The sequence below is a fragment of the Hyla sarda genome, chromosome 2 (genome assembly GCF_029499605.1).
Source record: "Hyla sarda isolate aHylSar1 chromosome 2, aHylSar1.hap1, whole genome shotgun sequence".
Taxonomy (NCBI): Eukaryota; Metazoa; Chordata; class Amphibia; order Anura; family Hylidae; genus Hyla; species Hyla sarda.
The window spans coordinates 323,603,577-323,618,214 of record NC_079190.1 but is presented as its reverse complement, the minus strand read 5'-3'; the positions used below and the strand labels follow the sequence as shown (position 1 = coordinate 323,618,214).

General features: G+C 42.3%; 1 protein-coding gene across 5 annotated transcripts in view; it reads right to left on the bottom strand.

Annotated features, from left to right (window-relative positions):
• Positions 1-6,068: 6,068 nt before the first annotated feature.
• Positions 6,069-14,638, bottom strand: part of AMPD2 (adenosine monophosphate deaminase 2) — a 177,442-nt gene continuing 168,872 nt past the window's right edge. For all 5 annotated transcript variants that reach the window (XM_056557879.1, XM_056557883.1, XM_056557880.1 and 2 more), the window contains exons 15-18: positions 10,824-10,944; positions 10,191-10,364; positions 9,971-10,081; positions 6,069-8,147 (exon numbers count right to left, since the gene is read on the bottom strand). In XM_056557879.1, the coding sequence (XP_056413854.1) occupies positions 7,884-8,147; positions 9,971-10,081; positions 10,191-10,364; positions 10,824-10,944 (670 nt within the window). In that variant the 3' untranslated portion in view covers positions 6,069-7,883. The remainder of the gene's footprint in view (positions 8,148-9,970; positions 10,082-10,190; positions 10,365-10,823; positions 10,945-14,638) is intronic.

The window sequence follows — 14,638 nt, the reverse complement described above, 5'->3', positions numbered from 1 at the left end:
TGAATGACATCATTACAAAGGACAACTGGTCGTGAAAAAAACAAGCCCTCATACTAGTCTGTGGATGAAAATATAAGGGATGATTTTTAGAAGGCAAATGGGCTGAGTCCTTAAAGGAAAACTGTCAGATTTCTTCCCCCGCACTAACCAGCGGTACTGGCTGGTAGTGCAGGGGATGCTGATCAGTTTGAATCTTACAGTGCCTGGATCCGCCGCGCCGTTCGGACGTAATCTTCTATTATCAGTATATTCAAACGAGGTGCTAACTTGCACTCTGACGTCAGTGCCGGACCGCAGTGCCGACCAGCTCATCAATATTCCTCCCCTCTCTCTCTTCATTACAGAGGAGGGAGAAGCGGAGGGAGGGGAGGAATATTGATGAGCTGGGTGGCGCTGCGGCCCGGCACTGACGTCAGAGTGCCAGTTAGCACCTCATTTAAATATATCGATAATAGAAGATTACGGCCGAACGGCGCCTCGGATCCATGCTGAATTCTGCTGCTGAAATTCTGTTTTCCACAGCCGGAAAAATATAAGTCTGGTCTTATATTTTTCCGGACTTCGGCTGCGGAATCCCATTGAAGTCAATGCATGCAGATTTTGCGCAAAATCCGCACTAAGCAAAGTTGGAGTGGTTCGCTTTAAGCCCCCGTCCCCGTCTTCTCCTGATCACAGGGGAGCCCAACTCCCAATGGCCGATATAGGGGCTCCGTCGGACTCTCTGGAGGATTATGATGCCTTCTTACAAGCCTCTGTTCCGGATTCTCATGTTTCTTTGCCCTACACTCCACCTGTGATATCCGCTCCAGTAGCTTCATCTTGGCCTCCTGCTGAACCTACTCTAGCCACTGTCTTTGCTGTGATACAACGGTCTAAGCTGACTCTCTCTCTAATGTCTGCTCAAATGGGAACTGTACAGTCTGACATTTCTCTTATACGCCATGACCTACAAAAAGTGAAGTGATGTGGAGGATGCTATTGTTCCTCTGGTGCGTGACTCTATTAGACACTAGAATATTGCCTTACTTAAAGCTAAAGCAGATGACTTGAAAAACAGGCTGCGCTGCAACAATGTGTGTGTTGTGGGACTCCCAGAAAAAAGTGAGGGCCGCTATCCCACGGAATATATGGAAAACTGGCTAAAGGATGTCTTTGGGGCTGCCAACCTGACCCCTCTCTTTGCGGTTGAACGGGCAAATTGGGTCGATACTCGACCGTTCCTGCTATGTCACTTTTGCTTATTCCATTCTGCTGATATATTCCTTAACGGGGTGGGATGCATTTCTTGTCCTGAGTATTATTGAATGTATATTTCACTGCATATTTCACTCTTTGTGGGGGTTGCTGGTGCTCACTTTGTGGGGGGCTTCATACTGTTAAAGTGGGATATGTGTTCCCATGTTTCATCGCAGGAGTGTGCCTACTGCTTGCTTGGTTATGTTTGGCTGGTTGCTTGCATTCTTGCTGTATGTTTTCACTCTGGTCTGCTACCATGTTTCTCCATTCTGTGTTGGGGACTGGTTGTCCCTGTGTGTTTCGGAGTGTGCTCCTGACTGGCGTGAGCATATTGGCGTCCCCTGGAACTGCATGCCGCGGTGTTGTGTGTGGTTGAGTTTTTTGTTTTCTGTGTTGGGGTGTTGTTTTGTTTTCCGTCTCGTCCTCCTTCCTTGTCAGTTGTTCATTGCTGGTGAATGTGGATGTGTTTGCTGGCCTCCTCTGGGGCGGTGTGAACCCTGGTGTTCTTTTATGGTTCTCTATGTATCATGGAGGTGTTTAATGTTGTGGGATTGAATAGAGTTAGGAGACGTTTCTAAATGTTATGCAGTTTTCAATTTGGTGAGACAGTTCCAATCTGCTATACTTTGTCTTACTGAGACCCATCTGACGGCGGACAATACTCTGGTCCTCCATAGAGCTTGGGTCGGCCATTCTTATCATTCTCCATACTCCTCTCATGCTAGAGGTGTTAGTATTTTGATTCATAAGTCTATCCCTTTTAAGGCGGTTTCTTCTGTTATTGACCTGGATGGGCGGTTTGTCCCTGTGGGTTTGTGCCTGGGTTTCCTGTGGCACTTCTCCTTATCAGTGGCGACTTCAATCAAGTTTTAGATGCCTCTTTAGGTTTTGGCCTGCTCCCCCTTCTAGGCCTACTGGCCTTGCTAGATTGCTGGGTGAGGTTAATTAACTGGATTTGTGGTGCCATCACAATCCTTCCACTAAACAATACTCCTGTTATTCTGCCATGTTTGGGACTCTTTCCAGGTTTGATCTCGCTGTTGGGACTGGGGACATGGCTAGTCTGGTGCGGGAGGTTGAATATTTGGCACAGGATAGTCTGGTGCGGGAGGTTGAATATTTGGCACAGGGTTTCATTTGAAATTGCAGGTAGCTTGGGATGCTAGTGATGAGCGCCCGCTGTGGGGGCTGAACCCGTTCCAGCTACAATTGCTGACTACGGCAGAAATTGTATGTGTGGAACTCAGGAATTTTATTGACCTTAATGCTGGTTCGACTTCAGTCTCCATAGTTTGGGGATCCCTTAAGGCGTTTCTTTGTGGCCTTTTTATATGGGACATTAGTATCCACAAGCCCTTTACTAGAGAGAGGGGGAACGGTTGCGGGGCACAGTGGTTGAGGCTGAATGTTCCTATGCTTTAGCTCCTTCTCCTGTGTCTAAGGAGGATTGGCTGCAGGCTCAGGGTACTTATGCCACATACTTAAGAGGAAGCTGCAGAACATAAAAGTTTTCTTTTACTAAGCAGAGGTATTTTGAATGTGGTAAGGGTACGGGAAAACTGTTGGCCTCTATTGCTCGTGCTCAACAGGGGATTGCGTACATTGGTTGCCTGAGGGACATTCAGGGGAGGGTGGTTACAGAGGATGGGGAGATTTTACGGGTGATGCTGGACTTTTATACAGATGCATACTTGTCCAAGACCACATGCTCTGAGTTTGATTTGGAGGACTATGTAGATAGGGTGTCTTTGCCCTCTCTTTCTCCGGAGTAGAGGGACGAGCTGGACTCGCCTATCTCTCTGGAAGAATTGGAGTTAGCCTTGAAAGATGCTGCTAATGAGAAATCCCCAGGCCCTGATGGTCTATAAGCAGTTTCAGGGGGTTCATTTGCCACAACTGCAGCGGGTGTTCAAAACAGCAGTGTTGGTATAATGTCAGTTTATTTGTTTTGGCATTTTTCTGTTTTAGGCCCTGTTCAGACCTTGTTTTTCATGCATTTTCTGTTTCTGTGCTTTCCCTTCCAGGCATGGGAGGGTTAAGGTTTTCATCCAATTGCAAGGTGGGTGTGGCTATTAGAGATGAGTGAACTCACAGTAAATTCGATTCGTCTCAAACTTCTCAGCTCGGCGGTTGACTTTTCCTGCATAAATGAGTTCAGCTTTCCGGTGCTCCGGTGGGCTGGAATAGGTGGATACAGTCCTAGGAAAGAGTATCCTAGGACTGTATCCACCTTTTCCAGCCCACGGGAGCACCTCAAAGCTGAACTAATTTATGCAGGAAAAGTTAGCAACCGCCGAGCCGAGAAGTTCGTGACGAATCGAATTTACTGTAAGTTCGCTCATCTCTAGTGGTTATATAACTCCAACTCAGTTTGTATTCTAGTTGCTGGTTATTTAGTGCAATACACTTTGTCTGCTTGTGCAATAATGCTGCTATGTTGTCTGTGCATTATACTTCTATGTCAGCTTGAGCATTTACTTTGTATTTAGCTTGTGATATAATCTGAGTTTTTAGCCATAGTTAGTCTTTTATTGTAGATTTTAGTCTGTGTTACATTAGTCAGTTTTTAGGATTAGTATGTCCATTCTGCTAAGTCGCTGTTCACACTGTGAGTTTTCTTGGATTTGGACTTTTGGAAACGGGAGTCAGCTGGGATTATCTCGTGGTTGTATGGGGAAATACTGAGTTTACATCAAGAGAAGTTTCCTTTAAGTGTTCGTAATAAATGGGAACGGGATCTTGGAGGTATAGCGAGGAATGGTCAATAGGTTGTCCCAATTATTTCTCTTACATAGAGTGTACAAAACTCCTGTGTTTTTGCATAAAATTGGGGTTCGGTCTGACTCTGCATGTCCTTGGTGTGGTAGGATGGAGGCCCATCTGGTACACATGATGTGGGATTGTCCCCTTTTAGATGCTTATTGGCGGGAAGTGCTTGATCTTAACTGGACGGTATCTATGGTGTGACGTTATCTCAGCTCCCTAAGGTTTGTCTGCTTGGTCTTATTGGCTGTGGCCAGGAGCTCTCTTTGGTGTAGATTGGCATATTTATACCAGGCCCGGAAACTAATTGTGCAATACTTGATTAGGGCGGATTAAGTTAATTGTTAGGTTGGAGAAGGGGATTTATCTTAAACAGAAGGTGGAGAGGAAGTTTGATGGTATTTGGGGTCCTTGGGTGCAGAAGTTTGATCCTACTGGGGGTGAGTAGTGGGTGCTTTTTTCCCCTCTTCCCTGATGGATTTTGCATTGCCCTGTAGTGTTATGGATGGTGTTTGTGGGTGTATGTGTCCCCTGCCTGTTCTTTGTTTTGGATGTTGCCTGGTGAGGTGAATGGTTTTTTTGTAGGTGTCTTCTGGTCTGCTGCAGTCTGATGATGGGGAGGTCATGTTTTGCACACTTACTATTCTAATCAGTTGTATGACTGTTTTTCATACATTGATTGCTCATTTTCGTGTGAGGGGGTGAGACGGATAGTATGTTTGGGGGGTGGCTATTGTTAGGGTGGGGGGTTGTTTTTTTGTTTGTATGTCTTTCAAATGTTTTATAAAAAAAATTCAATAAAAATTATCTGATAAAAAAAAATAAAAAAAGTCCATTCCGTTTAAGAACATTTTTCAGGGATATATCCCCATATTATAGATATTACTATACTCCCATAATGAATCCTTTTCTATGCACCCAATTAGGACCAGGATTTTATTGGAGCCAATCCTCCTCTGAATTTGGGATAACATTTTCCATTTTTATACTTTCTATTTACCTAAAAATATAATGTGAGGGAATATTCCTCTCCCTGGGTATCACCTCCAAATTTTAACGGCTCCTGAAATTAACCCACAGAAATATTATATAATTGCACTTCTAGATTAATTGGCATTGCTGACCCTAGGAGCCCCTTAGGGATTTTTGGTTAGTGTAAACAACTTCTGGCTTTGGTTCAAAGTAGTAGTTTAAAAAAATAAAAATCAGAAACCCAGTCTAAAGGTGTGAAATAGGGTGCCAGTGAACTGGGCAAGTATGGAAAAGTTAATCTATTTTTGTGTTGGAATCAGTGATCTTAAAGGAAAACTGTCAGCCGGTTCACCCACACTAAACCCAAACCACTGGGTTATAGTGTGGGTAAATAGAAGTCTAACGAGGGGTCACTTACTTAAATATGCCCAGTAGGTCCTGGGATATGTCTGTATAATTTACATATTCATTGTCTGTGACTCCACAGACGATAGATACTTCAATTGAGGCGGCGAAGCCGCACGAGTCACTTAATTCAGCAAAGGATCTTCTGGGGGACATATCTCAGGACCTACTGGACCCCTCGTTGGACTCCTGTTCACCCTCACTATAACCCAGTGTATTGGGTTTAGTGTAGGTGAACAGGCTGACAGTTTTTCTTTAATTAAAGGTGTATAGGATGAAATCCATTGAAAATCTTCAGTGTAACCTCATGCTGGTGAGTGGAAAATAAACTTGTAAACACAAGTAAATTTGTGCACCCTTCCAAATACTCTTCAAAGTATGAGAAAACAATAAGGACCTCATCCGTCTTCTGCAAAAAGGAAAAATGTCCAGCACATCCAATCCGTTGCTTTACTGTTTATCCTTTTATGCCTAATAAACCTAAGAGCAAAGGATTGGATGTGCTGGACATTTTTCCTTTTTGCTATAGTGGGCGGTTACGCTTCGGCCAGTCCGAGCACACCTGCATCTGCCCAGGAGGTGAGAGCTGTCTGCACCCTTTACTCATCCGTCTTCTAGTATATATTAAGGAGCAGGCAATAAAGACCACAATTCTGTAAATGGATGTAAATGAATACACAAGAACCATGAGCTGATTGAAATATTATTTATTTCCATGCATATTCCAATATGGTATTAGCATTTGGAAGTGAAATGTTTAACAATGGGCAAACAATAGCTCCTGAGCATGCAGGAAGTACAGTAATATAACACAGAAACACAACCACAAATGTATACAAGGTCACACTTTATGATCATTTGTGTCAAATTTTTTCATTTATTTCTCTAATCGTAATCATCAAACAGCATTTTAGTATTGGTCCCAAAATGTCAAATTTAACAGTAAAATACAGAAAACCCTGATAGTAGCGGATATGTTGACAGGCTAGCCTAGCTAAAAAAATGCTGGTGTGTTTTTCTGACTTAATGGAATCCTAGCTACAAGCTGACACATGAAACAGATTAACATGAGACACAGTCTATTTCTTATTAATAATTTTCATTACCAATGCATGTTTCCATTCTAGAACTTGTCTTGGACCAGTTGCAGACAAGCGTAATCCAGACACTTTTTTTTTTGCTGCAAATCCTGGTTTGGCTGTGGATTTAATGTCCAGAACTAACAGCAAGTGCCCGCCGGGTGTAATCTACTTGTAATTTCCCAGAGCGTTCTGTGTTGACAGCATTCCCAACCCCTTCTTTCAGCTATAAAGATTATTTGTATTACACTTGTCTGAAATCAGTTTTACTGTTTCAGTAGCAGGCAGCCAAAATATGAGAAAAAAAAATGAAAACAGTAATGGAATCTAGCACAGAAAACCTTTAAATGCCTGCCAACATACACACAATTCTCTTAGTTGCAACTCTCAGCATGCACTCTCACCTGTAAGAAAAATATACCTTTAGTATAAAGTGGCCATACAGACATTGAAAATTGTGGACACACAAGTATATAAAGTGTTTACAGCAATTATTTGTGACCTACAAGTATGTAGTATACATTTTTTTAAATGCCTTAGTTGTCTTCCTCTTGACATATTTTTTACAGCAGCTGTCCATGATGAGATCTTGCCTTGAATCTACTTGCTTCATAGTATAGAGCACTCTAACACTGTGTGTTTAATCATATAGAAACCTATGTTATCATACCCCCTTTAATAAGGTCATGGATTTCACTGTGTATATATATATATATATATATATATCACAAAAGAAGACGTCTGGCACTCAGGGAATAGCAGGTAAAAACTTATGTATGGCTTTATTCTGACGCGTCTCGCACACTCAGGAGCTTAGTTGTAGACTACGACTAAGCACCTGAGTGTGCGAAACGCGTCAGATCTTGTCCTGCCAATTGCGTTCTGAATAAAGCCATACATAAGTTTTTACCTGCTATTCCCTAAGTGCCGGACGTCTTCTTATGTGGTCTCTACTGAACCGAGAGTGGTAACGGTGTCCGTGGCACAAGGACGTGCAGCAGACGGAGGAGCGGTTCCACCTTGTTTGTGTATATATATATGTATATGTGTATATATATATATATACAAATCTAATCTTTCACTTTGAATCATATTTACTGCAAAAGAATTCTTCCATAGCATCGAGCATAACTCATAATATGCTTTCCTTGTCAACATTTTAAGCATCTTAATATCTTTCCGTCTAGAAGTGATCCAACTTTTTTTTTTTGTGATTTTTTAAGGCTTATTTTTCCTCCTGAAGCTCACTTTATGTAAATAGTCTGCATTTCAGAGACATCAATGTCCATTCTTTCTACAGATTTTTTTACATTCTTAAAAGCTGCACCCAAACTTAAAAATTCTTTATTGTTTTTTTTATATGGTAAATCCCATGCACTTTGTCATCTACATGGCTAATTCCCTACCCTGCCTCAAGTCTCCATGGTGTTACTGGAGTTTCTTTTTCTCCTCTCCCATGTTTCCAGTGTCTTTTCCTTTGGAAACCCTGTTCAGTCCACCTCCCATGTACAGCATTTCTTCAGGGATGGTCTCCAGCTCTTCACTTTGCAAAGCCTGTGTGATCAGCATCAGCTCTTCACACAGTGTCTCGTATCGATACAAAACCCGTATATCAGGCACATTAGTTCTGCGAATATCATTTCCTTCTGGACCTTCTCGCAGATAATTAGGCCCCAGCCAATAACTTTTTACCTATAATAACATAACAATATAACATGACAACAAATAATATCAGATATCTGTGAGCAAGACTATAATAGTTATTACCGAATATGAAGTATTTGTGTATATAAACACAGAGGAAATATACACAGCTCAATTGTATGACATATGAATAAAAAAATGGTTAACACAGCGTCCACTACTGTCCCAGAATCTGAATCAGGTGTGTATGTGAATTTTAGAATATATTACATCTATTGTACTACATCCATTCCACATCGTATTTTTTAAAAAAATAGCGTGTAAATGAAGTTAGTAGGAAAAAAAAGTTTTGGGGATTTGCAGAAAAGAAATGTGTAAAGGAGGCCTACCAGTTTAAATGGAGTTAGGGATCAGGTACACAGCAATACCATGTGTATGGACCCTGCAAAATGCCACACAGAGTCCCCAAAGATATAAAAAAATGTATAAAACTGTAAAGGTTTGCAAAGGTGCAATATACAAACATAGTATTACTCGGAGGCTGTCACTGTGAGAATATGAGTTGCCCCTTTGCACCCTATTCTTGTGGAGGGCTGCCATTTTTTTCAATAATCATTTAGTTACAGCATCCCAATACAGTGCTCCCTCAGGATACAATATTAACTGGTTCCAGGACAAAACTGTTCAAAATATTTAGGTTTTTAGATCAAAACTGCTGATTAGTATAAGTCAGGAATAGCAGCTGCTGGAAATCACTTTATATAAAGGATGGCTTGAAGAAACTGAACCAAAGATTTAGAACTATGGTTATTAACCTCCTTAGCGGTTATCCCGAGCATGACTCAGGGTTAATTTTCCCTTCCAGGAGTGGTAACCCAGGAGTGGTAACCACGCTCGAGGTAGAATTGCAGAGTTGCCGGCTGGGCTGCACGATATATCGCAAAAGCAATCAAATCACGATTTTTGCTTTTTGCGATATAGCGATATGGCCCCCGGGAAAACATGCGACTATCTGCTCGGGTTGGCTTCTGTGGCGGGGGCCGGCCAGAGCAGGTAAAGACAAATACTAAAAGTCAGTGTTTCTCAACCAGGGGGCCTCCAGATGTTGCAAAACTACAAAGGCCAAAGGCTGTCTGGGCATGCTGGGAGTAGTAGTTTCACAACAGCTGGAGGCACCCTGGTAGAAAAACACTGAGCTAAGTGTAAAAGGCCACCGGGAGGAAAATAAAAAAACCTTCTGCTTACTTCTCTTGGTCCCTGCAGATGCCGTTCCCCTCCCCTCTTCATTATTCATCTTGTAGGACCTTTCCCTTTTCAGCCAATCACAGGCCGCAGTGGAGTCAAGCCAGTGATTGGCTGAAGGGGAAAGGACTTGTTCTGCAGCAAATACACTAGGTTTGAAAACTGCCCGGCAAACCTAGTGTGTGTTGCTGCAGGACAAGGTGGGGATGAATGTGACGGGGGGAATGTGACAAGGGGGGGGAAGGGGAATGTGATAAGCGGGGAGAATGTGACATGGAGGGAGGAAGAATGTGACAAAGGGGGGAATGTGACAAGGGGGAGAATGTGACAAGGGGGAAGAATGTGATAAGGGGGGAAGAATGTGACAAGGGAGGGGGAAGAATGTGACAAGGAGGGGGGAGAATGTGACAAGGGGGGATGTGACAAGGGGGAGGAGAATGTGATAAGGGGGGGGGAATGTGACAAGGGAGGGGGAATGTGACGGGGGAGATGTCAAATTTCAATGCAAAAAATTGTACCGCTTTTGGTACAAATTTCCACACATAATCATACCGCCAGGGAGGTTAAACATTATACACTTTACACCCTTTAGTGCTTGTACTGCATTCCGAAATGGCATGTTTGGTTACCTTATGAGGAAACCCACTCATCAAAACGCTGTTTCTGGCAAGCTCACACATGTCACAGGAGCTGAGTTTCCACACTTGAGTTGCAATGCTGTATTCTTCCATTAGAGGTTCCTAACAGAATATATGTTAGAAGATACTTACAGTACAGAACAACAATATATATATATATAAATTTATTTTTAACAAAAGCATTTTGTTTCTGATCATCCTTTCAGGATACCTTTGTGAAATGGAATTGCAGAGGGTCATCTGTGGACAGTGATACCATAAGGCCACGTGACAGAAAGTCAGGGAGTGGATTTCGGTGATAGCTCAGAAAAAGACTGTTATTACTCAGAGGAGACATAGCAATGCCAATTTGTGCCAGGTAGTATAGATACTGCAACACTGGGGCCTGCAATATTAAGGGACAATAATTAATGTGAGAGATATGAATATAGAATAAATATTTGTGTACATCCTTTGGTTTATAATACTAACAGCTATGTTAAGTGAAAATATCACAATGTCCAAGTCCAATACTTTTCTTTCCATTTGCTAGTTTGCAACTCACATATAGTTAAATTCCTTACTGGTAATTGGTGTAGAGGGAACAATCTACATATATTGCCAACCAGCCCCCAAATGTCAGATGCAATGTCAGAAAATCATGCAGTGCAGCAATCACTTTCTCCATACCCATGATAATATTTATACTAGATGCACATATACATGATTATTTGCCCTTGTAAACAGTCAAGTGTCCCATACCTAGAATACTAAACACTACTTCAAGAAAGACTAGTGGTAGGTTTTTATTATGCATTTGAGAATGAACTTTAAGTTCTTTACACAAATAAAGATAAAGAATCACCTTGCGGAGCAGGAGCCCATGGGAAATATTCTGCGACAGCATAAATCCAGAAACAAGATGGTGAATCGGTCCAGCTTCTCCACAGTGTGGACGCAAAACAAAAGTATGAAATCCACGCTGCCTATTACCAGAAAGACAAACAAACAGTAATGATAATATATATTACGTAGTGCTGGGCGGTATGACCAAAAATGTGTATCACGGTATTTTTCAAACTTACGGCAGGTCCATGGTATTTTACGGTATTTTTCCCCCCACTCATTTCCCCCTTAACCTCCCCCCTCGAATGAATTATCAGCCGCAGTGCGCTTGGGAACTAATCATTTAGGACCCGCGGGCACTGTCATGCTTTTCCTCCCCCCACCGAATGAATGAAGTATCAGCCACAGCGCTGTCCCCACATCTGGGGACTAATCATGTTACCCGCAGGTGCTAATCTCCTTTTCCTCCTGTGAGCTGCGGTGCTGGAAATGAATGAGTTGTGAGCCGCGAACGCAGGACGGAGAACGGAAGCTGTCACCTCCCCCTGCAAGCGCAGAAAGCGAGTGGGCCGCAGGCGCTGCAGAACTTCTGGTCAAAAGCTCTACAGAGCCCGCGACACACTGGCTTTTAGCGCTTGCAGGGAGAGGTGACAGCTTCCGTTCTCCGTCCTGTGCCCGCTCTCTGTGTTACATGTGAAGGAGTAAACAGAGAGGTGGGCAATAGCATGTTGCCTACATTCATTGACAGAGTTCCAGAGTCTTGGCTGGTCTGTAAAAAGGAAGAGCTTAACCCCTTAAGGACCAGGGTTTTTTCCATTTTTGCATTTTCGTTTTTTGCTCCTTGCCTTTAAAAAAATCATAACTCTTTCAATTTTGCACCTAAAAATCCATATGATGGCTTATTTTTTGCGCCACCAATTTTACTTTGTAATGACATCAGTCAGTCTGCCCAAAAATCTACGGTGAAACGGAAGAAAAAATCATTGTGAGACAAAATTGAAAAAAAAAACGCAGTTTTGTAACTTTTGGGGGCTTCCGTTTCTACGTAGTAAATTTTTCGGTAAAAATGACACCTGATGTTTATTCTGTAGGTCCATACGATTAAAATGATACCCTATTTATATAGGTTTGATTTTGTCGTACTTCTGGAAAAAATCATAACTTCATGCAGGAAAATTAATACGTTTAAAATTGTCATTTCTGACCCCTATAACTTTTTTATTTTTCTGTGTATGCAGCGTTATGAGGGCTCATTTTTTGCGCCGTGATCTGAAGTTTTTAACGGTACCATTTTTGCATTGATAAGACTTATTGATCGCTTTTTATTCATTTTTTCATGATATAAAAAGTGACCAAAAATGCACTATTGTAGACTTTGGAATTTTTTTGCGCGTACGCCATTGACCGTACGGTTTAATTAACGATATATTTTTATAATTCGGACATTTCCGCACGCGGCGATACCATATATGTTTATTTTTATTTACACTGTGTTTTTTCTTTAGGGGAAAAGGCGGGTGATTCAAACTTTTAATAGGGAAGGGGTAAAATGATCTTTAGTCACTTTTTTTTTCACTTTTTTTTTGCAGTGTTTTAGGTCCCATAGGGACCTATAACACTGCACACAATTATCTATTACATTGATCACTGGTTTCTCATAAGAAACCAGTGATCGATGATTCTGCCGCTTGACTGCTCATGCCTGGATCTCAGGCACTGAGCAGTCATTCGGCGATCGGACAGCGAGGAGGCAAGGTAAGAGACCCTCCTGCTGTCCTGTAAGCTGTTCGGGATGCTGCGATTTCGCCGCGGCTATCCCGAACAGCCCACTGAGCTAACCGGCATGGTTTCAGTTTCACTTTAGACGCGGCGTTCAACTTTGAACGCCGCGTCTAAAGGGTTAATAGCGCGCGGCACAGTGATCAATGCCGCACGCTATTAGCCATGGGCCCCGCGTTATAGATCGGGAGCGGACACATGACGTTCCAGTACGTCATGTGTCCTTAAGGGGTTAAAGGGGTATTCCAGGCAAAACCTTTTTTTTTTTATATATATATCAACTGGCTCCGGAAAGTTAAACAGATTTGTAAATTACTTCTATTAAAAAAATCTTAATCCTTCCAATAGTTATTAGCTTCTGAAGTTTTCTGTCTAACTGCTCAATGATGATGTCACGTCCCGGGAGCTGTGCATGATGGGAGAATATCCCCATAGGAACTGCACAGCTCCCGGGACGTGAGTCATCAGAAAGCAGTTAGACAGAAAACAACAACTCAACTTCAGAAGCTAATAACTATTGGAAGGATTAAGATTTTTTAATAGGAGTAATTTACAATCTGTTTAACTTTCCGGAGCCAGTTGATATATAAAAAAAAGTTTTGGCCTGGAATACCTCTTTAAGTACTAGCATGTGAGATAATGTTTGTCTAGGGGAACGCCCCTTCCTATTGACAGGCAAGCAGGAAAACTGAGCCATAAACACACCACAATGTGTGAAAATGCAGAAATAACCACATAGCCAAGGTTGCCATTAGGACTGAGGCAGGAGCTTTTGGCAATTTTTTTTTCTAAAAGACAGGTACACTTTAAGGTATATATTTTTTTCAGTTAAACCTTTTTATTATACAGAGAGTTAAAAAAAACAATATTCTGGTGGAATGTTCCATACTAGTTGCCATTTCTGTCACATATTCAGGATGGCAGTGTCACTTGCACTCATCAAATTGCATCAGTCACTTGTTTCTGTCCATCACATTTTCGTTTATATAGGATTGAATACATTGATTGCGTTGTTACTTGTTTTTAGGACAATTATCCCAAAGGGTATATCCAAACCGCAAATACAACTGAAAGTTCACAAGAGAACAGCACTACTGCGCCCCGATATGCTGAGAAAATGATGAAGTTTGTGCTGTCCGGAATTGCAAATGCAGCTGGGCGTCGCTCAGAGTGAAAGCAAATCCATACATGTAGTAAATGAGAAGAGGTGAAGTCTTTCCTTTCTCATCTTATATATAAAAAGGAGAAGACCTGACTCACTGACTCATCAACGCCCCGCCTAAACCCTTGGACCTAGAAACCTGACTTTTTGCACAGGAGTTGTTTTTAAGACGTAGACAAGGAATAAGAAAGGATTTTTCGAAATTCCACCCTTAAGGTGAAAAAGGTTTTTTTTTTAAGTCCCATACATGTCTATGGGAAATATATGTTACTGCATAACTTCCAAACGGCTGGAGATATTCGATAATACTTGGTCACATGTTACTTAAATGTCCACTTAAAATATAGGATAGTTAATTTAACCCTTAACTACCCCCATTTGTGAGGGTCGGGGTTTTTGTTTAAAGTCCCATGCAAATCAATGGGAAATGTATGTTCCCACATAACTTCTGTACGGCCGGAGATATTTCAATACCTGTTTCACATATTACAGGTCGGGATATGAGGACGGGATGGGAGGTCGGGATAGGAGGTCGAGATAGCAGGTCGAGATAGGAGGACGGGATGATCGGGATATGAGGTCGGGATAGGAGGTCAAGATAGGAGGTTGAGATAGGAGGTCGAGTTAGGAGGATGGGATGTGAGGTCGAGATAGGAGGACAGGATAGGAGGTTGGGATAGGAGGACGGGATAGAAGGTCGGGATAGGAGGTCGAGATAGGAGGTCGATATTGGAGGACGGGATAGGAGGACGGGATAGGAGGTCTGGATAGGAGGTCGGGATAGGAGGTCGAGATAGGAGATGGGGATGGTCGGGATAGGATGTCGAGATAGGAGGATGGGATAGGAGGTCGGGATAGGAGGTAGGGATAGGAGGTAGGGATTGGAGGTCGGG